The 26,868-nt window shown below is 45.6% G+C and overlaps 1 protein-coding gene across 3 annotated transcripts; it reads right to left on the reverse strand.

Moving 5' to 3' along the window:
* abl2 (c-abl oncogene 2, non-receptor tyrosine kinase) lies at positions 1 to 26,829 on the reverse strand. Of its 3 annotated transcripts, none has more exons than XM_029429287.1 (12): positions 26,071 to 26,829; positions 13,916 to 14,077; positions 10,498 to 10,793; positions 9,705 to 9,977; positions 9,456 to 9,540; positions 9,093 to 9,270; positions 8,723 to 8,907; positions 8,473 to 8,625; positions 8,127 to 8,216; positions 7,359 to 7,541; positions 5,584 to 5,598; positions 1 to 5,064 (listed from the first exon to the last, which is right to left on the reverse strand). In XM_029429287.1, exons 1-12 carry the CDS (start codon positions 26,285 to 26,287, stop codon positions 3,245 to 3,247), a joined length of 3,657 nt encoding a protein of 1,218 aa, XP_029285147.1. In that variant the 5' UTR covers positions 26,288 to 26,829; the 3' UTR covers positions 1 to 3,244. The 3 variants fall into 3 exon arrangements, with proteins under 3 accessions (XP_029285147.1, XP_029285146.1, XP_029285148.1); XM_029429286.1 differs by having other exon boundaries at positions 13,916 to 14,080; XM_029429288.1 differs by lacking the exon at positions 5,584 to 5,598 and having other exon boundaries at positions 13,916 to 14,080.
* Between the last annotated feature and the right edge of the window lie 39 nt (positions 26,830 to 26,868).

Here is a 26,868-nt window from a genome sequence, read left to right on the forward strand (position 1 = left end):
CAGTATTCATCAATATCTTTATTATTTACAATAGGCTTAACACTGATAAGCAAAACTTCACAGTAATATAACGTGAGCTTTAAATAAAAAAACAAAACAAAAAAAAACACAAAATATATATTTTGTACAATAAAAAAGTTAATGTTAACATCTCTGCCATTGTTCTTGTTTTTTTAATCCCTGTTTAGATTCACATCTTCCATGACTGTGTGTGATGGTGTACGTCGCACTCGTACAACTGAAGAAGTGGCCTTTGGTATAAAGGTGTGTGCACACGTTCTCCAGACAGGAGGATAAAACAGAGCAGATGCAACATAAATAAAGACGATGAAGAAGACTGAGAATCAGATTTGAGGAAAAAACATTGGAACCAAATTAATTAATTTACCCCCCCCTCTCTTCCCTCCTTTTCATTTGTTGTTGTTGGTATTGTTTTGTATTATTGTGGTCACTCGACTCTGTAATCATTGATTGAATATCTACACGTTTTATTTCTTTATTTCTGGGCGGGTACACATTTGTTCTTGAGAAACCTGCTCCAGAGATCACGAGTCAGCAGAAACTTTCTTCTTTTTGTGGTCAGATTATGAGACAGCAGAGCGACTCATGCGTCCTTAGTTAGAGAGGAAACAACCACATGTGGCTGCACTAACAGTGCTAATGGCCACTAATACATAATCTTCATGGACAAAGTGCATCTTTCCGTTTCAAGTTTGCATCTGACATTCAACCTCCACGTGACAGAACTGCGTGCTGCAGCGATGTGTGCATCACAATCTCATGGCAGCGGGAAGACATGAACGCTTTAACGATGGACTTTAAACATGTGAATTCTCGCAGTGTACATAAATCATTTTGCTCACAAAAAAAAGGCACCAAGAATCATGAAAGAAAAAAGATGGCGGCATTTTTTCGGTCCATGTGTTTTGGAAACTCACAGTGAATAGAAATCAGTTCATCTCAAAGGATCCTGTTTGGCAAGAAATCGGACATTAAAATACTGACACACAACGACATGAAATGATATGAAACGCACCACAACACAAGTTGACAAAGAAACGTTTACTCGGCAATCCATCAAGTGTCATTAACAGGCATTTTTTTGAAAGTGTTATGGACCTGCAGTGTTTTACAGATTAGTTTTTGGAGTATGCAACAAGTGTCACTGAACCAATGTGTCCGAGGCCTTATCCAGTGTACATCAAGATGTGAGCCGTAGCAAAGAAAGTCGTGTCTGCGCTTGTACACAGTTTTTGTTTGTGCTCAAAAAACAGAGCAACTGCTTCTGGACTTAATTATTTAATGTGACCAAAATTAGAAATATGGGCCAATAAAGAAAATATAATAAATAACAAAAACAAAAAAAATGGCACCTTAAGAGATTAAAGAGTCATGCAGATTCGACCGGGTTCAGAGCGGTAGAATAATACATTCATAAAGCAGATATTCAGATGTGTTGCATTACATCTCTTCAGTCAAACACATTGCTCTTTATGCTGTAACCACACATAAATCTTTTTGTTTCCTGGATATGAAATAAATCAAATATTTACATAACTTTTTCTCTCAAAATAGGTCTGTGCTTTTAATTAAAGAAAAAAACAAAAGAGGAATAATTTAAAATTCAAGTTCATTACATAGACATTCTAAAAAGCATTGTTTTCTTTGAACCAAATAATGTACAAATCGCTCATGTGCTGAAGACATACTGCAGTTTTGTTCGCTGAGAGCTCAGTACTGCGTGATTAGTGTAAAAGTAGGTCTCTGCCTCTCGCAGTGTTCATACATGGAAGAATTTGAGGCACTGAGGACACGACAAGGCTTCAGGGAATCCAGCACTGTCCATACTCAGAAGGACACTTATAGAAATACTGTCCCAAATCTGCTCATGCGCTACCCTGTGCTCCCCCCCACCCCCCCCCCCTCCCTCTACTCTTTTACGCTCCATCATACAAGGAAGAAATGCAGTGTGCAAGAATAACTGGACATAAATATTGAAATGCTTTCGGGGATGTCCCGCATTTATGTGGCACTGTGTTAAGGTGTGAACATGAGTCACTGAAGCGAAGACGAATGCTGTGCATATGATAAGACCCCCCCCCCCACGTTCATTCTTTATGTTTTATTACTGTGGGAAATAAACAAAATAGATTCATATAAATCTTCTCTTTTGATTCGATAAGCCTGTATTTGGTAATACTTTTGATCTTATTTACACGCTTGATCCCTTCAGTCGCCTCGTGTGGACACGTGGGAATGTGTGTGTCGAAATGTTATTCTCAAAAACACGGCTTTAATCCAACCAACGAAGCAGTTTTGGGCAGATTTATAAATGTATCACATTTGTTCGTCGACTAAATGAAATGAAAATAAGAATCTGCACACAGAATAAAGGGTCGAATGGAGACCACGACACCTCGAGTCCGGTTGATTTACTTTCCAATCCTTTAGAGTACAATGGCTTTAAAAATGGCTTCTGATCACTCGGCTCACCAGACGCTGAGCAAAATACTTTACTGCGAAACTCAGTGAACCAAACTGCTGATTCACTCGTCTGGAGAGCTGCAACTAACAATTATCTTCTAGAATTACTCGAGTGTTTGGTTTATAAAATGTCAGAAAATAGTGAGAAATGTCCTCAAAGTTCAAGGTTTTGTCTTTAAACCCAAAGATATTCACATTTATATGATATAAAACTGAGAAAAGCAGCAAATCTCCACATTCGAGAGGCTGAAAACAGCATTTTCTGACATTTTGCATGAAAAATTAGTTTAATGATTAATTCATTATCAAAATAGTTTGAGATTATTTTTTCTGTCAACTAATAGTTGCAGCTCTGTTCGTTTGTGAAACACTGTTTGAGCTCAGTGTCAGTATGTGACGGACAGGTAAGCAGCGTGAGCTCAGACTTCACCTCCTCTGGAGACACACAGCTGACACTCGACATTCATCCCGTGGGGGCTAAACCTTCTCATGGTGCGACTTAAACCATTTTTAGTTTGGTATAAAGATTTCTGTATATGTACAGGTCAGAGCAAAAAGTGTCCACACTGGCATTTTATGAAATGGTTGTTTGTAAACAGTAAAAATAATAGATTTTGTAGTGATTTCTCTTTGAGGTACTTTCGAGATTCATCTCATTTTGTCCCCCAAAAAAAGCTGTCAAAAGAACCAGAAACATAAAAAAGGGAATATAAGCAGTCTGTCGGGTAGTTAGGGGCGACGGTTGGTGTTGTCACAGTGGCTACCTCTGTACAACGTCACTAATCTCTTTAATACAGCTGTGCAGGTTGTCCAGTACAGTGTTGGGCCCCACACCGCCCAGCCCTCCTCCTCCTGAGGACGAGGCCCTCAGTTCCTGCAGGCTGAGCTCCAGCTTCCCCACTGCTTCTCGGAAGGCAAATTTGTTCCTCATCTGAGGGATGCAGTCCACATAACCTGAGCAGTAGTCTAGCAGCTGGAGGCCAGCGTCCAGCACCTGGCTGCTGGAGGGGCTGTCGGAGCTGGCGTGGAGGGCGCTGCTCAGGCACTCGGCGCACTCCAGCAGGGCATCGCGACTAACTCGCTCCAGGGGAACCCTCTCCGCCTGCTGCCTGGTCCGCCGCAGTGCTACTTTGGAACCGGCAGATGATGGCGCGTGTGAGGAGGAGGCAGTGGTGGCGGCTCCGTTGGCCATTTTGGTGGGAGTCGTGTTGGTGGTGGCAGAGCAAGACGAGGAGAAGGAGGAGGAAGATGCAGGAGGCACTTGCGGTGGTGGCACTGATGGTCGGCCCGTCGTCGCTCCTGACATTCGCCCGGACCGGTGACCTTTCAATGCGTCCCCGTTTACTTCCACAGGTGCTCCTCCTACCTGCTCCTCCCCGTCGCCGCTGTAGGAGTGCTGCAGGCTGCGCAGGGTGGGAGGAGGAGGAGGAGCACACTTGGGTTTTACAAGTCGTGGCCTGTCCCGGTCTGCTTGGTGCTCAGACAGCAGTTTGAAGCGGTTCCCCTGAGAGTCTAGCCCGACCAGGTGCACGTCAGCCGGGCTGTGCTTCAGCGTGGGGGAGATCAGGACCGGAACCTTGTGGTTGTGAGTTGGTGCACCTGCTGCAGCTGATGAAGCACTCGAAGTCTTAGAGGGAGACGACCAACTCTGCTGCTGGTCCAGTCCTCCCCCACTCTCCTCCCTGACCCGAGACAGACTGTCCGATTCCCCCACCTCCCCCCCAACCCCTGGCACCCTCACGCCTACAGCAGCGCCCCGGGGTAATAGCTTGGCTTTGGGCCTTTCCCTGATCTGTGCTGTCCCCTCATCCATCCTCCTCAGCAGAGTTTCTGAGGGCCGTGCAGCCCCGTTCTCTGGCTGGGAGGTGGTGGAGGAAGTCCTCTCCAGAGGGGGTTTAGCACTGCGGTTCCTGGGTAAAGTCAGAGCCATGCGCTCCAGGTCTGGCAGCCCAGCTGACATTGAGGAGGTAGAATTGGACCTCGGGAAGGGTTTAGACCCTCCAGCTAAACTTCCACCCTCCTCTGACGAGGTCGTCTTTGCTGTCCGTAGCCCGAGCGTCTTTTTGATGAGTCTCGGGGTAAAAAAACCGGCCAACCCACTCCAACCGCTGCCGCTCGTCACCTGCGAAGCAAGCCCCCCACTAGAGGGTTTCTGTCCAAAAGCAGCCCCACAGCAGCGCGACTGAGCCTGGGTGGGTTCTCCATGGGAGTGCGAGGGAGAGGCGGAGAAGCCGGCGAGACTGTCCGACTGGGGCAGGGGAGGTGGAGCGCTGAAATCAGCAGTAGGCTCGTATTTCTTGTGAGGCTGCGTTTCCATCTCCCGGAAAGAGCTGCTCCTCTTGGGGGGCGTCGGGAGGTTCTGCTGCAGCTGAGAGGATGGTGAGGAGGAGGAGGAAGAAGAAGATTTCTTCTTTATGAAGGAGCTAAAGAAGCCAGTCTTGCGGTCTCGTGTAAACGTGCCCATATCCTGCGCATCCTCTAAAAGGCTGGCGGGAGATTTATCTCGTGACAGCTGTTTTCTGGGCAGAGCCGGGGAGCTGCCCGATCGGCCGTCCCCTCCTAACAAAGTAGAAGCCCAGCCTGCAAAGAGAAGAGAGGGCTGGATTAAAATAATGCAGCAACGCTGGGCTCAGCATGGACACATCAATCCTTGTTAAACGGTTACTTAATGCCTTGCAAACAGGTTATGAATATTACCACTCTGTCTTCTCTCTGTGCTCGCCTGTACATTAACGTCACTCATCACAACAGCTGCCTGATGCAATAAGACGACTATTCTCCTTCTCTCCCTCTCTCTCTAAAAGCTCTTCTTTCCTCCTCGGGGACTCGGGGAAGGAAAAAGCATTTCAGGAAAAGGGATGGAAAGTTTTCAGAGCATGCCAGTCATGCACGTGCAAACACTAATTTAATGATTTATGAGCTGCACTTGTGAAAACGTTGGATGATGAATACACTTGATAACAAACAGGAAGTACCAAACGTACATGTTCACAGTTCTGCTGACGTATAAACAAAACAAGGTGCACGGTTTTCTTTAATTAGAACTTAAGGATGAGAGAAACACAAGTGAAGGGAATCAGAGCAGCAGCAGTTTCTTACTTGGCATGCTTCTCTCTTCATTGATAGCGTTCGCATGTAAATATAAACGCAGACAAACAAGAAATATTAATACAACACATCAGACATCAAGTACACACTGTGGGTTCATTGATATCACACGTACACTTGATGTGTTCGGGTTTGTGCTTCATGACTTTGTGGATGAATATTCTCAGAACTCATTTATTGGATTTATGATTTCATTAAAGCTACTGTTCAATTTATTAATGAATAATTATGTTTATGGACGAAGACGAGAAAAGAAGGTGAAGAAAAAAGGCAAAGACACAGACGGGGACACACACACACACAGACAGAGACACAGACAGGTATATACACACACACACACAGACAGACAGACAGACACAGAGACACAGACAGACAGGTATACACACACAGACAGACAGACACACAGACAGAGACACAGAGACACAGACAGGTATATACACACACACACACACACACACAGAGACACAGACAGGTATATATACACACACACACACACACACACACACACACACAGACAAAGACGGGGACACAGACACAGACAGAGACACAGACACTGATAGAGACACACACACACAGACAGACAGAGACACAGACAGGTATACACACACACACACACACACACACACACACACAGAGACACAGACACAGACAGACAAAGACGGGGACGCAGACAGAGACACAGACAGAGACACACACACACAGACAGACATAGACACAGACACAGACAGACAGACACACACACAGACACAGACAGAGACACACACACAGACAGACATAGACACAGACAGACACAGATAGACAGACACACACACACACACACACACAGACACAGACAGAGACACACACGCACACAGACACAGACAGAGACACAGACAGAGACACACACACACAGGGACTGTCTTCTTCACAGGTAAACACACAAATGACACAAACACTTTATTTTCAATATAAAACAAATAAATAAGCAATAACTTAAACGAGACAAGACAAACAGACAATATTATGGAAATTTAATAATGTGGTTAGAAAATATGAATACAGGATTTAATACCACGTGTTGATCGGGATATAATGCAACAAATAGGACAAGACAGAACACGAGCAGGACCACAGATAACAGACACACTGCAGATACTTCTACAATGCTGTCCAACGACTCTTTTAGTTTTTGTGTAATTATTTTATAAAGGAGAAATTCACAAATCCAGATATCTCCGATGCAGATGTGTTGGACAGTTTCACTTCAGATCCCCACACTGCACACATGTACTACTTACAGTATTTATTGTAATAGTCGAGACTAAAGGTCCAGAGGGAAACTGCTGAAGAGCAGTTGGCAGGATCCTCTTTTCTCAAGACTATAAATCTTTATTCTGACTGTGTTTATATTTTATGGTTTTATTTGACTTTTATCTTCAACATTTTTTAATGCGTGTCAGATGACATGTGCACGAGCACAGAACTAGAACCTTGAACTTCATCGAACTTAATCAAATACTCCCGAGCGCTGGAGCGGTTGTAATTCTAGGCCCGTGTTCGGGGATTGATGTCAGGTCGTGTTTGCAGATCTGCCTGATCGACCGGCTGCCAGACAGATGGCGGCACCAGCGGTCAGTCGGGGAGGAAAATGACGGCCCTTCTTTTGAGGCGGCGGGCTTGGCGGCGCTGCAGGTGACTCTGTGTATCGCTGTTCTTTGGCAAACCTGCAGAATCATAGTGTGGTGCATCGGACTGGTTGGTAGTAAGGTAGGCATGTCTGGCTGTACCTGAGTGACCGTGCGTGCCGTGGTCTGATCGCCCGTCGAGTCCACCCTCAATGTTCTCCTTGTTTTCTGTGTGCTTGTGGAGTGTGCGAGATTTGGAAGGCAACAGGGGCATGTCGTGACTGAAGGGGTGCAGCGGTCCGCAGTGACCTGAGGACGCCGTCTTGCAGAGCTCCTCCGCCACCTCTGCAATGTAGAACAAAGATTGAGAAATTAGATAATAATCAATGGCAACAATAAGTTACATGACAACATATAATGAGACGTTAAACTCTTGCAATATGTGGTATATATATTATATTTGATCATTTCACTTCTCTTATACCAGATTTAACATTTTACGATGATCAGGGAGGTAAAATGACCGTTTCTGTCAATGGAGTCTGGTGTCTACGAGCATATTCATCTTATGTTTTGTACATTAATAAATTAGAATAATTGTCCAAATCCCTGTCGATATTCACTTCAATGTGCGTCACACAGGAACGTGAGCGCGTCCACTCAGGTGATTTGATTCCCTGAGCTTTACTACACGTACTGTAGACACGTCGCTGCTCCTATGACAGTATTTCTCAACAGGGATTATTAATAAAGTTCCTTGTAAGACTTTCTAGCCGTCTCTCAGAGAAGCTCAACTGAACCTGGCAGTTCTGCTGAGATCAGTAAAAGTCAGCCTTCTGAGAGAGAGTTGGCCTGTTCAGCTTATTCAGTGCTTCATGAAAGCAGCGACATGACAGCTGAGCTGGCAGCGGAGGATGAGCTTCACGTTACCTTCAGAGATGCTGGAGTCGTGGAACATTGTTTCAAAGGCTTGGTGGATCTCTGCAAATGAAGGCCGGTCCAATGGGCTCCACTGCCAGCCTGGGAGAGACAGACAACACGTATGTTACTACAACAAAGTACTGCATCTGACAACTATATATTACTTTAAATAAAGTAATCTGCTCTTTCACAGATACTGAAATATTAAGACTATAGTTTGTTCGTCTTTCCCTCTCTGATTACAAGCTGGCGTGTTTTAAGGCGCTACGGAAAGGGATGTAGTTCATCTCTTTATAAGCTCTCAACCTCCATTCATGTCTTCCCACTTGGTGAATAAGTAAAAGCTACTACTCACATGCTCTCATGAGTTCATAGACTTTAGGTGGGCATCCCTCGGGCTGCTCCATGCGGTAACCTTTCTCCAGGAGGTCATAGACCTGAGACAGATCGATGCCAGGATACGGAGACATGCCATAGGTGGCAATTTCCCACAGCAGCACCCCGAATGCTGCGAGGAAGACATATTTAAAAAAGGAACAAACATTAGCACATTGGAAATGAGCAAACAAAGAACACTCAGTAGGATCCGCTCATGTGCTGCTCACCCCAGACGTCAGACTTGATGGAGAAGGTGTTGTATGCGAGGCTCTCTGGTGCGGTCCACTTGATGGGGAACTTGGCTCCTGCGTGGGCAGTGTAGGTGTCACCAGTCATCAGCCTGCTCAGCCCGAAGTCTGCCACCTTCACGACATGATTCTCCCCGACCAGACAGTTCCTCGCCGCAAGATCCCTGAGAGAGGGACAGTGAGAGGAAGAGGAGGAAGAAGAGAGAGAAATGAGATTACAAATGTACAAGAACGCATATAAATACATACAGACGCCTGGAGTTAGAGGAATAATAATAAAAGATCTGTTTCTTAAAGAATAAGATCCTGAAATGTAATTATTGCGTCCTGCGCTGCAGTATCCCCTCACCTGTGTATGAAGTTCTTCTTCTCCAGGTATTCCATGGCAGAGGAGATCTGTGTGGCCATGTACAGCAGCACCACAGCGTTCACCTCCTCCTTGTCACAATCTCTCAAGTAGTCGAGCAGGTTGCCGTGCGGCATGTACTCGGTCACGATGTAGAAGGGAGGCTCCAACGTGCACACGCCTGTGGGAGAGGCAGCAGTTCAGTACGGATGAGAACAACCACGAAGGGCTCGTGCGTTTATAAAAACCTACACACAAGCACTATTTAAGGAAAATCTCTGATCTCTGATGATCTCTGATATTTAAGGTCAGAGTGAGTTGAGACTCAGGAACTCGTTCACTCAGTAAGTGTTGATGAATACTGACCGAGGAGCTGAACGAGGTTTGGGTGTTTAACCTCCTTCATAACTGCTGCTTCTTTCAGAAACTCTTCAACTTCCATGGTGTCCTCCTGTCATTATGGGAAGAAATGCAAAAAGAGAAATGTTGTCAGTGTTGGACAGACGTGTATTACCAAAGTCTGCCTGCAGGTGGCGATCTATAACCACTTTTACGATTCAGCCTTCTGCAATAAAGTTCAGTGAAATTGAAATCAACATAAGAGGGACGTCCTACCTTCAGAGTCTTGACGGCCACCGTGAGGTTGTACTTTTTCCACACTCCCACGTACACCTCTCCATACTGGCCTCCTCCCAGCTTGTGCTTCATGGTGATGTCTGTGCGCTCCATCTCCCACTTGTCGTGGATCGGTGACACACCGTACACCGTGGGCTTGTTACATTTGGGCGCTGGGTAGTGCAGGGTGGTGACCAGGCCGTCGGCTACAGTGGAGTGGTGGTGGACCAGCTCGGCCAGGGTGGCAAAGCGGCTCTCAGACGTCACATATACCTGAAGGGGGGGGGGGGGGGGGAGGGAGGGGGAGTCGGGGGAGAAGGAAAAGGAAAAGAGGAAAGGATGAGGAGAGGGTCAGAGAGTTCACTATTAAAAAAAAGTCACTAGAGTAAAACAGCTCCACACAACTAAACCCTATAATCTTTACAGGGTTCCTACAAATTGTGGTCGATGGATTTCCATGTATTTAGGCCAAATGTTCATGACCAAACGTTCTGTGAAGGTTTTGTATAAATTATAAAGTGAGGTTGTTTTTTCTTTAATCTCATTCCAGACAACTGGCATTAGACAACATAACTAATATTTATGCTTAAGGATAAATAAGTGTATTTATTGTATTTGTACCGTCTTCCTGTCGCTTCCTGTGGGACTCAACGGAAAAATAAGACGCATACTAAACATATTTGGTTCCCAAAAAATGCAATTTAAGTATCTTTCTAGCAAATAACAATTTCTGAAATGCCAAAGCTTTCCAGGTTTTTCATGACTTCCATCGTCCACCAGAACTATTCTCTACCTTTCCATCAGAGGACGTGTTGATCCGGTAGTGGTAGACTCTCCCCTCATAGCGGAGAGAAATGGACAGCTGTCCGGGGCTGCTCTCGCTTTCCCGGACCAGGAAACTGCCGTTGATGAGGGACGAGAGCAGGTACTCTGCGGCGCTGCGCGACACGGGCCCATGGTACCAGCTGTGCTTCTCCAGACTGTTGACTGGCGTTATGTAGTTGGAGGGCACCCAACCCTGGCCGTTCTTAGAGCGCACCTCACTCCACTCTCCATTCTGGTTGTAGCCCAGCACGCGCAGCTTCTCACCTGCACAGAGGAGCGGCTACTTGTAAGACTGGATGTCATGGTGATATAATCAGAGGTTAGAAAGATCTATATAGTATCTTAGCCATGTGTACTGCACTTTACAAAGAGACTAATCAGTACTTGAGGAAAGGCTCTCATCAGGTCAGAGCGTTGGTCATCAAACACACCACACACCCACACACACCCACACACCACACACACGAGAGGAGTCATGCATACGACCTGCCTCTCATTGACGCTACATCAAAAGCTGTGCAACAATGATAGGGTTGGGTGAGCTGCATATCTGTCAGAGAGCTCGGCAAACGCAGACATGTAGTGACTTGGCCCGTTGTCTCTATCTGCGTCTGTCTCTGACGTCAGTGCAGGAGACATGTGAGAGCAGAGAGGCTGATAGAGACTGAAGGAGAGGGAGGGGGAGGGGGAGGGGGGGGGCAATGATCAGTCCTGCAAGTCTGATGCTCGGAGAAAGAAAAGGAGGAAGGTAGTGACTGGGAGTGTGTGATGGTCTGGCAGAAAGCAGAAGCTCAGCTAGGAAGTCGACCCACATCTGCATCTTTCTTCCTGTCCACATCCGTCTGAACCCCTCCCACCACTCTGACCCTAAGTTCAGTTAATATTTCACAGAAGGACCATTTCTATTTAAAGTACTCGCTCTTTGTTTCCATCAATTCTTAAAGGAAACGTAGTTTTTCTTACACGAAGAATAAAAAAGAAACTGAGGAAGGTCTTGATGAATGGGGGCCGCGTTTAATAAAAACATCCGTTTACAAACTCTCACAGAATAATCAAAGTCTCCTTTATCACTACGTCACAAACACAAGACTCTTCACTATTTAAAGTGAACAGTCTCCCTCCTGCTCAGGCACGCGGCTCGTCGGGAGCGTTTTCAAGAGTAAGACTTGAGAGAGAATGTGTTTGTGAAGTCGTGAGCACACGACTGGATAAACCAGACCTGGTGCATACTGCACGAGTTAAGTGAGAGTGTGTAAACAGATGTTTTCATGCAGCTTTCCTGCGGTTAAACGTGGCTCTCGTTAACTTAAATTCATCAAGACTTTTCTGTTTTTTGAGTGTTTGTTTGCTATGGAGACGTGCAAGAAAAACACAAGTAGTTTTCATGAATTCCAGGTAAGACGTCGTCCTTTAACCCCTTGGAATAGTTTGCCTCTGATGACTACATGGTATGTTTCCTTTAAGAGGGTGTTAAAACAACACAAGGGGCTCAGAGGGTATAGCGTGTTGCTTCAGATACCCGTGAGACAAGGACATTTGATGCAGGAATTCAAGATGCCTTCGCCTAAACACTGCAGTTTATAATCCTCACACAACTCTGGACAGTCATCACAGCAGCAACTACTTCATCTTTGATTGTTTAGTAAACAGCTGAAGGAGACTTTAGGTCATCGTGACTCTAATAATGCCTCAAACTGTGAGAAATAACAGACATGCACCTACAGCAAGTCTCGTCAGTCTGACGACATGTCCCACTAACACTCTACGCTTCACAGAACTACATTAACCAGAGATGCGTATCCACAACCAGCGCAGCAGTACACCAGTCTCCTCTGTGTCTGTAAGTTCTGTGGGAGTGGAAACACTGACTGCCTCACACTGGGAGCCATGTGTGCCCGAAGCCGGGCCTGGTTGGACCTGGCACAGAGAGGAGACAACGATTAGCTCCAGACGCGGTCCCTCTCTGATCAGCCCCTTCCCGCTGCGCTCATTCACCTGTTATTATTACAGTTGAACGTATTATATTAACGCAGCGTTGGAGGCACGCTGGGGTGTTTTCCACGTGACGGAGCAGAGCGCCGGATAGATGGGGAAAGTGCAGAGGAGCCTGGGAGCGCACATGTGCTCGCATGTGGGCAGAAAACTCAGATTCACTCCATGAGTCAGGGTCTGAACATCGTTTCCGTACCAGGCAGCTGCCGTGGAAGTCTTAAAATCATGGATAATTAACACTCTGCCACGTTTAATGCTTCAGATCGGTTGGAGACACAAGCCTGGCTGTCTCTGGATAACATGAGGATATTTTAAGCTCATTACTCAGGGGAGAGGACGTTTGGACTGAAGAGTTTGAAGTCATGAAGAGATGTGTAAGAAAGAGATTTAGACATAGTGTACGCATTAATGCTATTTACATCTTCTCAGAGTCCAAATGTCTTTAAATGTCTTGTTTTCTCAGTCAAAAACCTAAAAGATAAGTTTAATGTGATATAAAGCAGGAAATCATTAACATTACGCCTTCAAATTTACTTTAACGATTATCAAACATATTTGGCTATTCTGATGGATTTGTCGACCAATGGTTGCAGCTCTAGTTTGGCTGTGAAAGAAGTAAAGTGAGTGTGAAGGCTGTGTGGGCGGGTGACGAATAAAGCGATAGGCTGAGGTCAGATACCAGCTGATGTCACGACAGGGTGCAGTTACAGGGACGGTGAGCTCGGTTGACGTTCCTCTAGCATAACTACACTTTTACTCATCGAACATCCTTTCAGAGTCTCTGACCTGCCAATCACAAGCCCTGCCTCCAGGATGTTCCTACATGTAAAGCAATCCCTCTGTTCTGTCGCAACAAATGTCAACATACCAGAACATGGAGAAACCTCTACATGCGTAACATCCAGCTCAGCCACATCCTTCAGAGATGATGCATGGAAAGAGAGAACTGGAGGACGAGTCCTTCAAGTTTGGCATCAGGACATAATGTACGAAACCTCCGTGAGGCATATAGTAAACAAACAACTGGTTATGTGGATCATAATGGTGCGTTCAGGTGCTCCTTCAGATTCATTTCAGTCCCATTTCCCAAGTTAGGAAGTCTTTTTCGACTCGTGATTTGAACAACATTTACTTTCCTCTGCCGTGTTTCTGACGACAACTCTAAGTCATGAAGCAAAACTTTCTGAGTTGTTGTTCACGTGACTTTTCTCAGTCGGGAACTCATTTTCCGACAACATCAATGCAGCACAAATGCCATATCTCGCAAAGTGAACAAAAGTGAAAGATAATTTGTGTGTGGGTTCTTCCTCGCCCCACGCTAACCCTTTTGTTTCAGTCACATCAGATCAGTAGTTTTTCCTTAAAACAACAGTACTAAGCCATTCGTTGTTTACCTTTAGTGATGCTGAGCGTGTTGTCTCCGCTGGCGACAAAGTCATAAAGTGCAACGAAGAGGTTGGGGTCGCTCTCGGCCGCCCCCAGTAGGTTCTCCTTGGAGCTCCAGCGCACTGCCTCCGTCAGCGCTGCAGAGTCCAGGCCAAACGGCCTGTGGAGAGCTTCTGGAGGAAGAGAAGGAGCAGGGGGAAGAGGCAGAGAGGATAAACCGTTAGACAAAGGTGACTGAGAATGCAACGCCAGGTGGACAAACATCAGAGCCTCAATCGCAGACAGAAACATGTTCCAGTAGAATAAGTTGTTTTGTGTGTATGAATACCTTTATCGTCATTGTACATGTACAACGGAATTTAGCGTGCCAAGCTACATAGGAAGAATAAATTATAAGTAAGAATGAAAAGGCCTGGAAAGAGTTATTGTGCGTTTCCTGCGCGGTCACCCTCAGCACATAAAGCTGTCCTAATCCAAAACGTCAAAAGTCTTGAGGCAAAGAGTTGTCGATTATCAGGGTCGCCGAGGCAACACTGAAGTCCTCAAACCGAATCATTGAATTATAATCCTAAACGTCAATTGTGCAGATGGTCTACCTGTCTGTCCAGGCCGATTCTGTTGCCTGAGACCTGTTTTGAGATGACGGCCGTTCAGAGCCACCCACTCTTCCTCAAAACTGCTGCTTGCCTGCAGGCACCTTAAAAGCATTACTTTATCCAATCCACGCTCTGAAGAGAACTGTTATCACGGGCCACACACAGAAGCCTGCCGCGTCTCGCCCGAGCCAGGTAAGATCTGAGGTGGGAGTGTTTTAGTATGCGTGTATATACGGAGAGCAAGAGGGAGGAGCATTGGGGAAGATCATCTCTGCACAAGATGCCTTGATTGATTACCATAGCTACATAACACACACACACACACACACACACCCACAGGAACACCACGAACTAGCACATGCGTAGCTTACACGTACTACACTCAGCAGCTGCTGCCAAAGTCACTGCGTGTCTGGGCAGCTGCTGAGCCAGTGGGAGAGGACGGGTGGTGAAATAAAGGGGAAGTACTGCAGTACAAATAACTTTGAAGCAGAAACTGTATCCCACAGCGTGTGATTTCTCGTCTGACAAATGAGGTGAAAGCGACACATTTACACGGTGATTAACCTCGATTTCTTTTTGGGAATAACTTTAAACATAAACAATGTCCCGAGCAGAAGCCTAATCCATCGCGTCTGCAGACAGGAAGCAGCGTGTGTAGTCTCGCAACGCTATCACTGAAAACAAAGCGGCAGATTTGTGTTTACATTTAATCCAAAACCTCGCGACCCGACCCCCGGCGGATAAGCGGTAGACGAGACGGTGGATGGTAATCCAAAAACAACAGCCTTGCAATAAACCCTACATCTAAAATGGTTTAATTGTACAAGACTGCATTATACTGAGTATTGTTTTAGATGTTGTCAATGCGAGCAAAGATATATTTAAAAACAACAACAGGGATACCGATAATATCTCAAATCATTTTCACATCATCACCTACTCAAGAGCACACACAGGGGACCTGGCTGCATTACTTTTAAATAGCAGCTATACGACGTACAACTATACAATACAACGAGGTTTGGTCATTATTCCTTTACGACGGCGAGGTCGTCTCCCGTACGCTGGTTTTTAGATCAGTCAAAATGCAACTAAATGGTTGACGTCTGAGATAAATCACATGGCTATGATTTGGAGAACATAAAGAGACGACATAAGGCAGCAGGACAGCTAAAGGTCATCTTCCAGCTTTCAACATCTGCTGTCACGACAGGCAGGGAGCCTGTCGTGACAGCAGATGTTGAAAGCATTCAGGCAACACAAGGACACTAAATGATTCATAACGGTTTCTTTCTGTCTGCAACGCAGCGTTTAAAACAGAACGACATTTTAGATAATACGACAAGATAAGGGAGAGAACAGCCAACTTATCTAAGAGATGCAACAAAAGCTGCCTGTGAAAACTGGACCGTCAGGTCAGCTACTGTGGGAACAATCACACGCAGCTCAGAAATCTACATTTCTTTCAAATTCCAGTTTTAATTTGATAATTGAGAAACCAAACTTGATAAATGTTGGACGCCAAACCTTGGAGTAAATTAGAGAGAAAGATGCAGACGTTCAGAGCGAAGCTTCGGAGATTAAAACCCCATGTTACATACTGAGACCCGCTTAGTTAGTAAACACTTTGACCAACCATCCAACTGAAAGATGCGTCTCATTTCTCTAATCTTGCAAAGTCGGCAGAAATTCATCTAGAAATGAAGTGTTTCCCATTGTGAGTCTCTGCACCATGTGGCAGGCACATGCATGCAGATTAGAGAGTTACATTATCTCAATATCTTTCTCCTTTGCCAAACAATTCATCTCCATATCATCTAATGTTGCCCACCTTTGTTCTGGACCAGCATGCACTGCAGCGCGGCACTGGCCGTGACCTGGCTCAGCCACAGCTCCCAGTACATCTTCTGGTCAACTACCAGTCCCAGAATCCAAAGAAACACTGTGTGCGTTTTCTCAAATCCTCTGCGCTGACTCCAAACAGTTGTTTGTAAAGCTGGACTGTGTCTATGTCGACTGAGAAGCACAAGTGTACATTCTCCTGGAGCACGAGCTACTTCTCTAAAGCCATCTCCTTCAGCGCGGGAGCACACATGCTGTACGCCAAGCAGAGAGACGGAGACCCCCCAGACAAAGTATTTCCCCACACTGTCCTTGACTTAACCACCTAAACTTCTGAAGTTACAGTAGTGACTTGCAGCCTCCTGCTGGGAACTCCCTACTAGCTTTCATGTGGCCAAGGGGAGTCAAGATTTCCAAGGTCCAGCTGGAGAGCACAGACATCCATGACTGATGTTCTCTGTGGTTTAACGCACTGTAAGGGCTGGCAAAACGTGGCAGAGAGTGGGAGCAAGAAAGAGCGTGTGGTAAAGGGGGGGGGGGGGGGGGTGCATGTATGTACAGAGGTTGGGGGGGGGGGGTAGGGCAGGGTGCATGGTATGGAGGAAAGTAGAGTTGAATGTGACATGCGTGTGTGTGTGTGGGAGTGTGTGAGGCCAGGACCAGCGCTGTGGCCAGCAGCAGATGGCCGGTCTTGTTCCCCTAGGGGAGAAGGGGGAGGGGGGTCCTATTGACCCACACTTTTCTTGTGCGTGAGTGTGAGCGTGAGTGTGTGTGTGTGTGTGCATGACTGCAACTGCTGGGCCAACTGTCAGAGCTGCTCATCTTACATATCACATCACTCCTCTCAGGAATGTTTATAATGAAATAGTGATATTATGCTGTTTGTCAAAAGGTCTCAAATTGAGTAATCTCTCTTCCAGTCAGCCCCGACAAACACAAAGACTCAAAAATGAAATCACTGATTAGTCAAGTACGCCACGTTATCAAATAACCTACTTGCATCAAGTTAAGTTTAACAGCATGATCCAGTTTCATTATCATACTTCTTAAATCTAAACCTTCTTATTGCCAGACAAAAGAGAAAGAAAGCAAGATGCTGTTCCACTTGGCCGAGCTCTCAAACCTCATGTGCTGGATCTTTTGATTGAGAGGGCAGTTGGTCTGCGTGGGGTATGTCGTGTGCCCGGTGTGTGTGTGTGTGTGTGCTGTGAAGTGTAGCACATGTGCGTTCTGAAGAAACGACGGCTTTGTGTTGAGCGGAGTAGAGAGGGTATTTGCAAGTCTGAGAGGCACGACAAGCCTGCACCGCTTAAGACAGCTGGGACAGAGGTGACCCTGGTCCTAAAGCACGCACATGCACGCACACGCACACACACACAATGTGTGAGGCTATCTCCTTGGCTGTCCCCCACAACCCTGCTGCTTCCCCTGCAGCTGTTTGTGTGAGAGTCTGTGCCTTCATGTGTCTATAAAGCTTTCACTTCAACAGCTCCACCACCTTGTGCCAAAGTATTAAAACAACACAATAAGAACACTTACACACCCCAATCAAACACAATACAGATCGTATCTGAAGCCCATGAGCAGCGAGGTAAGGGTGTATTTTTAGCAGCTGGAGAACAAAACATAGCAGCATGACATCCAGAAATAACTCCGCAGAGCACATAGTGATGGTGGTGCGGAGATAGACCGCTGCCTGCCTGCAGGAAACTCAAACCAAAAACCTGAGACAATGCCACGGATGAGACACAAGACGTTACATAAGCCTATAGGACAGGCCGGAGCAGATCCGAGTCATAGATATCTACGACAGAAAAAGAGGATTGTCAGGAGCCAGAGAGACTGGTTTACAAGGTCTTCTGATGTTCCCTGGTGATCACATTGTGCCTCACTGATCATGTTGCAACAACTCTAATAAACACAAAAAGAATGGACACAGCATTTGCAATATCGCCAATGGAGATGAAGCCTCGTCGGGTTTATTAATCAAGGTTTGGACAATTTGTAGGTGTAATATTCAAGCACCTTCAAGGTGCCTAAACCAAAACTGTCCAGACTCTTGAAGCCTTCATCATCACATGTGTAGGGAACATATACACAACTGTGGAAATGTTAGTTTACAGAATTCCTTTTGCGCCCACACATCCATGTGTAGATCGTTTGTTTACATGTGTGTGTAATGAAACAGCTGATTATTTAGAAAATAAAGCATTTTTAAATTACATTCGTATTCAAGCATATTCCAAACTTTGCAATTATAACAGTTCAATTTAAGCATTTTCTAAACTTTCAAGGTTTTTTACATGAATCGAGAAAGTAAACGGGAGAAACGTGGTACTCTTTATGTAGAGAAAAATAAATACAGTAAACAAGATAGATAAACAATCGATGATGATTCCAGGTTCTCAAAACTTCTGCTTCTCTGTTTTATATCTTTGTGAAACGGTTATATTTGAGTTTTGGACAGTTGGTTGACAAAACAAGACATTTAAAGACGTCACCTGGTGTTTTCCAGACCAAACACTAATCGATTACTCAGGGAATGAAATCACTAATGGGTAATAAAACATAATCCTATACCGTACAAACCAAGAAAAGCAAAGTATCAACGCTATTAAGTACAGGATACAACCCTAGTCATGGGAAATACAATGTTTGTTGACATTTGTAGTAGAAAGATGACTTTGTGTTCAGATTTGTGCATCGTTAAGTTCAATGGATTTATCAGTCCGGATTAATCAATACAGAAAAAGAGATTAGCTGAACGTTACAGCCTGGAGCGTGAATGTGGAGGCAGTCCATCGCTGGAGAGAGTCAGTTGTTGTTCATGAGGACTGGACAAAGGACAATAGCCTCCTCACAAGTGTGTGTGTGTGTGTGTGTGTGTGTGTGTGTGTGTGTGTGTGTGTGTGTGTGTGTGTGTGTGTGTGTGTACTGGCTTGTTTATAAGGACTAGAAATGAATTGTGTAAAAACAAACAACCCTTTGACTGCGTTTCAGGCTGATATCAATCAGTTACCTTCAATAACCACATGTATACGTTCACACACGTCCACACCGGCAGATTCAGAATTCTTCTCCTTGAAATCAGACCTCCGCCTTTCACACACACGTCTGTGAGTAAGTCATTATACCCGTACGAACAGGCCGCTGCAGGGAACGCCCGTGAATGTTCTTTATTCAGCTCTATCTGTACGGCCACCATGTCGGCTGTCTACATGGGGATACATCAATTAGGGAGTGGACAAACACCCGTCTGGGCCTGAGGGCCAGAGGATCATCCTGGAATGGAGAAGGATGGAGCCCTAACCCACAGCTCGGCCTGCCCCTCTCAGGGCCCGTTATGGGTTAATAATGGGCTCTAAGTGCTTCCCTGTAGGTGTGATCGCAACAAAGCTAAGTGCTCCTTTATATGACAGCAGAGACGCTGGGTGGCGTAGGATTGAGACTTGAAATACTCCTCGTCAAAAGGAGACTGGTCTGCGTCACATATAGAGGGAAATATAAAGCTTGACATGCTAATTATTAATTATTTTTTAAAGATGTTTTGGGTGTTGGATTTTAGTCATCTGACGTCTGCATCTTAAGTTCTCAGAGTACAGACTTTTAACGCGACGCTGTTCAGAGTTTTAATCACGTTAGTCTTGGAGAGCAACTCGGGTTAAGTGCCTTGCTCAGGGGCATAAAGGTGGCAGCACCTGGTATTGAACTCACAACCTTCCTTCTATTTGGAAGCCGCACCACGAGAACACGACCAGCAGCAGCCAAACATACACCGACATGACTACAGTAGATCAGAGCACAGGTCCTCACTGCAGATCTGTCCGCTCTTGTTCATTACATGAGGCAATGTGCTGTACGTGTGTGTGTGTGTGTGTGTGTGTGTGTGTGTGTTTATGTTCACGTTCACAGGTACAGAGGTGTGTTCATCACAATAGATCTCTTCAAAGATTTAAAGAACACAGCACACGACTCTCCTTGACGCCTCCTCCTCCTTGCCTTCATGTCGGTGAGGGTTTACAGAAACACCCGTGGACTAATCTTCATGTCTGAGCAGCTAATCTGTGTGCGGTGTGTTTAATCTGTGCTGGGGGGGGTGTAGGTTTAAACTGCTTTACAATGACTCAGTAAAAGAACTGACCGGAGAGCCCAAAGGGAAGATTTCCACGGCTGTGACTCAGAAAGCTGAGATGAATCTCGCTGCCAAACAAGACCACTGAATGTGATGCGTTCCTCCCTCATGTGGTTCCTCTTCCTCTTTATACACCGTCTGAACTTCTACCTGGATGAACTGCTTTATTCAGAAACATCGTTTGTAACATTTCTTGGTGAAAACCATCAGTTCAAGTCTGACAAAAACAACCCGGACCTCATTCATGTAAGTAGTTGTTGCCGAATGTTTTGCAGAAATAAAATATATATTTTCTCGTCGTCCTTGAGGAGTTCAACAAAATCTGTAAAACTGAGTTTCTCCACAAAGAATCAGAAACCAGTTTAAATCTTGTGTTTACCGGAAGTCATTCAGCATGAAAAAAGCAAACACAAATGACTAAAACAATCTTAATCAACCAAATCACTCGACTAATCAATTCATTATTTGCGGTGGAGAAGTCCCCTGTAATCCTTCATTCAGCAAAATCACAAAAAGGGACGTAAAATCCACAACTTTTATCCGTCTATCCTCAGAATAATCACAAGCAACACACGGGACATGCGAGGACAGCGGTGTCACACGGCGCCCTGTATTAAGGATTTCTGATTTACTGGTCAGCTGGTGGGCGATTACACTGAAGGAGAAGGATGTGCTGAGATAATCCTCAGAAAGAGCTGCATCACATTACAACTTCACTCACAGAGACAGAGAGTGTGTGTGTGTGTGTGTGTGTGTGTGTGTGTGTGTGTTTACAGTGTACAAGTGTGTGCAAGAGTGCATTTCTAGCCAACACTCCAGCCTGCAACCCAGAAGATAAGCAGCAGTGATACTGCCAGCAACTGAGGACTGATCCTGGAAGTGAATCAATGCTCAACAGACTTGGCACTGGGACTGTCCCCCTTTCCTACCCCATATCTGCCCCCCCCCCTCCTGCACCACAGCTTAAGAGAGAAAACTGTGATTTCACTAGGAGCCAAAAACGTGGCCTACATCCACACAAGTTTAAAACGTTTAGTGTTTTTAAGCCGACAGATTCGAGGGGTTGTCTCACCATCTGCACAGCGGATCAATCACTGTTCTGATGAATCCTCACTCTCTAATGATATAAGCTGCAGAGAGCTGAGGTCATGGAGCAGATAGAAAGTAGGACTGTGGTTTGCGAACTACAGAAGGTTGACTGGTAGCAGATGCAACGGCTCAAGGCTACAACTGGGAGTTTGGGAACAGAAGCACGCAGTCACAACAACAGAGCGACTTGAGAGGAAACACACGGCTCCTGGAAATCTTCTGTAATGATTTGTTTAATTCCTTGAATATCTCTCAATTAGATTCATTAGATTAGGGCGGTAACTAACGATTCTATTCATTCTCTATTAATCATCATATTAATAAACAGGGATGGCGTTATGGCACATTATTTTCAGTCATTGTTCTTCCTTTTGTTTAAATTGCCGTCTGTAGCGGTTGTTGGTTTGTACGCCTGTGTTAGACTGTTTAATGTGTTGTTCTTTTATACACTAACAACGCCGACATGTATTGTTCCTGTCAAATAATAATAATGAGCATAATGTTTAATGGTATAACTCTTGTTACACAGACCGGCCAGAGTTCAACAGAGACACGGGTGTTGGGACTAACAGCAGAGACTCAGGGTGGGGGGCAGCCGGTCGCAGTACAGGTCAGGCGTGGGACGAGGACGAAGGCACAGAGACATAAATTATTTCACAAACAACCGTTACAAAGCGCACAATTGTACATGCACTCCTTAGACATAAAACCATTTTATTATTGTGTTAAAAATCTGGCAGATTTATCAGTTTTACACTCGTTTCCCCCCCAGACGAGGTGTGGCCATGGCTCCTCCTAGTGGTTAATGGCAACTAGTATTTTTTTTAATTCAACAAATCATCTTTACTCCAGGATATATCTTTTAAAGCTTATTAAAAATCACCCATCGCTGCTGAAGCGTCTGAAACTTGATTGTCGCCAGATATTAAAGTGGCCGCTGTGTGATTTATCCTGGTCGTTGGGGGGGTTTAGCACGTTGAGTCCACAGGAAAGTGGATTTGTCGCTAATCTAATTTCACCCATGATGCAAATCAGCTTACGTCCAGGCATCCCTCTTCTCCCCTGGGCAGCTTTAACAGTGCTTGCACTTTAGGTACAGCCAGCTCTACATTCACTATCAGTACTGTTGCCAACACAAAAAAAAGATCCAATCCGCTCATCTGCCCCAATTTCTATGATCCGTTTGGAGTAAAAATAGATCATCCTATCACTTTGTTGACTTTATAAAAAGAGAAACGTCAGTAAATACAACAATCACTCCAGCACATCCACATTTCTTACAAGATGTAGGTTTCACATAAAGACTAAACACACAAAAAAAGCAATACACTGTAGTGCAACCTTAATGTGGGCATTTTCTGAGCAGACCCCCCCCACTGTGGGTCAGTTCAGATGACTCTCCCCTCTGCAGTGTGTGTATCAGATGAACCCCGGGAGAGAAGGAGATCTCTGAACTCCTGACAACGCTAAAGGGACGGAAACATCAATATGTTGCAGCCACTGATTCACAAATTCTGCACTTCAACCAATACTCATAGTATTGAATCAGCAGCGAGGTCTGCTCCCTGTCCGTCCTTGTTTAGCGCAGTGTTTTCTAGCTGGCCTGCCCGTCTAGTGGCGTGAACATCGTCTTGTTGGGAGACAGGGATGCTCCATTTGTGATGAGCTTTGGGGAACTGCAGCACACCTGAGCAGGGGACAGGAGCTGACTCGCCTGGTCTTAAGTGGAGAAAGAGAAAGACGGCCCAAAGCTGGAAACTACAGACGTTGAAAATGTTCACTAAGGAGAGACATGAAGGGAAAGGGAAGGCAGAGGCCACTGGGTCAGACTTATTAACGGCTAATTTACACCGACTGCCTCCAGCCTCGTGTTTATCCCCCCTAAAATGACTCCGTGGTTTACAGGCATACTGATAGAAACTCTAGTGGAAGCATGTGCACATATGACACCCACTGGGGAGACAGGCAGCGACACACAGGTATGAGTTCAACAGACAAAAATGCATTCCTCATAGACTGGCACCTTTCAATTACATCCCAAGAAGGCATCATTTAGCCTCTGAAGTATGCTCGGCTGTTATAAAGTGGCATGAAGCCGGATTAATAAAACCACTTCAACATGTTGATCTCTGGTGAGCTTCCAGTGGGAAAGACTCTGAAGCCATTCCTCCAATGAAAACACAAACACTAGTAGATATTAAAACAGAAACAGGGAATTAAATGTGCTGTCAAAGCAACACTTCGTGCCTCTGGATGACTCACAGCGAGGCATTTGTTCTTGTACTTCCTTTTTGCCACTGTGGCACTTCAACTTCCCTACAAGGGATCAATAAAGTTTATCTTATCTTAACTTCCTCTTAACAAGACCGGTCACGCGATCTCATTGTCAAATTCACAGGAATCAAATCTGGAAATTAATTCATTGACACTATTGCTGAACAGATTCAACAATTGACATAAATTAGTTGATTCTATCCCATAAAATGCTGCAGATGACTATAAATCTAAGGAGCTGCTTGTTACTACTATACCTTATATAAAAAGCCTTGTTTTGTGGCTTCATACTAAATTAGTAACTGCAACACATCAATTGTGCTTGTAACTTGTTACTATTTGGATTTCTTGCCATTTTACAAACTAAATGATGAATAAATATTGGTGTAGCCGTATGAACACTGACTTCCTAACAACCAAAATAGCCTCCTTAAGAGTACAAGTTCAGAATTCACAGACAAAGCTGCAATATTATCACATTAATAGACGACTAGAAAAGAAAAGGCACTTTGATATTCAGTGGGCGACAGAGCGCTCAGTCCCAAGCTTCCTTGCTTAAGAATCTTTGTTCTATTATTGTGTGCTTTGAAGAGTAGCAGTCTCTCTGCAGAGTGTGTGTGACTGCATCCTGGCTGCTATAAAAAGGCCACTCCTGTCCCGACATCGGAGAGAACAGAGCTGTGCCGACACTGAGTGGTGCTGCACTTAGTGGCTCTGTCCGTCCGTCCGTCCGTCCGTGTACCTCAAACTCAGGACGGTTACTTTTGAGATTTCAATTCCTGGCTTGCACAATGTGTCCCATTCCCAAAAGCTTGCAGATTCAATGTGTCAGTGCTCACAGCAGCGGTGTGACGATTGGGATACAGACATCAGCGGAAACTATGAACGTTAAAGCAAGTAGTTTAACATCTATGCAGCTCACTACAGGTAGACATCAAACGTCCCACCTCGTGTTCGGGCTGGGCTATGAAGTCGCTGTGATGTCGGATGTGATAAATGCAAATACAACTGTTCTGGTTGCATAAAAAAAAGCACACTTTTTGCATATGGCAGCGCGTTCGACTAAAATCACAATATAAATCGCCTTGATTAGAGGATCACAATATATTGAATCGTAAACCCTGAATCATGGTATGCATCGTATCGCCAGGTTCCAACCAAGTAGGCATCCTGCCACCACCATTACTTATAAGCCCAGATCAGCCACTAAGAGATCCTGCCGAAGGGGGGAAGGCGGCAGATCATCAAGGGCATGGAGGAGATACTGCTGAGATATTTCTCCATGGCTGTAATAGGAGAGATACTGTAGATCTACACTGTTCTCCATGACCAACAGGACAGATAACAATACCAATGCATATATTGCTCTGAGGCAGGAACATGGATGATGGGAAGTACTGCCACACCTCTGTTATGCAAGTGTCTTCTTATATATACACACACGACTACATTATTCATGTAATACACGAGTTACCTCATGCATTGTGCGAGGATACACAGAAGGATATTAAAACATAATCACAAAGGAGTAGCTTTAAAACGTGGATGTTTGCATGAGTGCAATCACATAATGACAGAAGGTGACTTTAATAATTCACATACATTTCCCACTGGATGAAAAGTGTGCAGTCAGCTGGCTGAGTGTGTTGTAACAGTATACATTATCAGACAGAGGATGTAAGTGAGCATGTGAAGACCCACTCGCTATTGTAATGCGAGCCTGTCGTGGCTGCTGTAGTGAGTTAATGGAGTGGAATTGCTTCTCAACCTCCGGAGGCAAGAATCACTGTTTACCCAACCAAGTATCACACAGAGGGACTTTAGAGGAAAACACAACTAGATAACCTCCAGGCATGACCCTGCAGAAGACTCTTCCCCTTTCCAAAAACATTGTCTCTCCTTTGGGGAACAGTAGGTCACATGCAGCACACACACACACACATGCTCCCACACACACTGCTATATCCATGTCAAATCTGAGACATTTAGTGACCCATCTTATGAATAAACGGGCTCATGTCTATGAACACAGACAATGGATAAATTAACACGCACAGTAAAATGGATGAGATATTGAGAGGTTGGTTGGCATGGCTATTTCCGCTAACGCGTCGTTGTCAAACTAGCATGGAGGCTAGCAAACGCTAATCAGCAGCGAAGAAAATATCAAAGTAAGAGTCCTTCCCGGTCCCCCACACCTCTCCTATAAACGTGCTTCTCTTGTTACCTGAATGCAGAGTGAATATATTGATCCCTGGGTCGGGCACGTTGACTGCAGCAGCCCTGCCTGGCGGTGTCCCGGTGCTACTGCCGGGTTCTCGGGGTCTCCTCCCGGCGCCGCTCCCCCGGTTCCCCTTCCCTTGGTGCGGTTGGGACGCGTGGGGCTGTGGTGGCTGGAGTCCGGTCGATGTGCTCTCACCGACGCGGCCTACCTGCTGTCCCATCCCGGTAGTTTGTTGTAAGGACGTTTGGGACGAAGCGAGCAAACCCCCTGCGCACCTCTGGTTCACATTCCCCCAAGCTGGAGCGGCCTGGCCCGAATAGTCTTCCTCAATCCCCTCCCCGCTCTTCTTCGCCGAGCTAACGTTTACTAGCCCGTATTAGCTCGCTTAGCTAGCCTGTTAGCTAACGTTAGCCGATATCAGTGAAACCCACCCACCCTGCCTTTAACAATAAAACCGCAACCCCGGCGTGTGACAGCGATTGTCTCTACCCCGGCGATCCAGATGGTACCCGAGTTTATATTAACGGTACTTGAGGAGCGAGATTCGGTCAAATCCGGAGCTTTTCAGAACCGTTTTGCCGTTGTCCGGCCGCTACGCGCCCCCTCTGACGCCGCCATCTTTACCGCAGAATAGAAGATGTGTTGCACAAGGCGGGGGGGTTTGCCGCGATCCCCTGTCACCGTGATCCGCCACCTCTCCAGCACCAACACTAACCGGGTCCCAACAAGTCCCGAGTACCCGATCCCAGCGGGCGGGGGTGTCCGAGGTGATCCTGGAGGGTTTTTTTTTTTTTAAATGCA

This window comes from Cottoperca gobio, chromosome 4 (assembly GCF_900634415.1).
Source record: "Cottoperca gobio chromosome 4, fCotGob3.1, whole genome shotgun sequence".
Lineage (NCBI taxonomy): Eukaryota > Metazoa > Chordata > Actinopteri > Perciformes > Bovichtidae > Cottoperca > Cottoperca gobio.

Coding starts and splice junctions, on each gene's coding strand:
- abl2 (XM_029429286.1), bottom strand. CDS start 26,287: ATGGGACAGCAGGTAGGCCGCGTCGGTGAGAGCACATCGACCGGACTC. Junction 10,794..13,915: donor CACGCTCAGCATCACTAAAG/GTAAACAACGAA, acceptor TCCTCTGTGCAG/GTGAGAAGCTGCGCGTGCTG. Junction 9,978..10,497: donor ACACGTCCTCTGATGGAAAG/GTAGAGAATAGT, acceptor CCCCCCCTTCAG/GTATATGTGACGTCTGAGAG.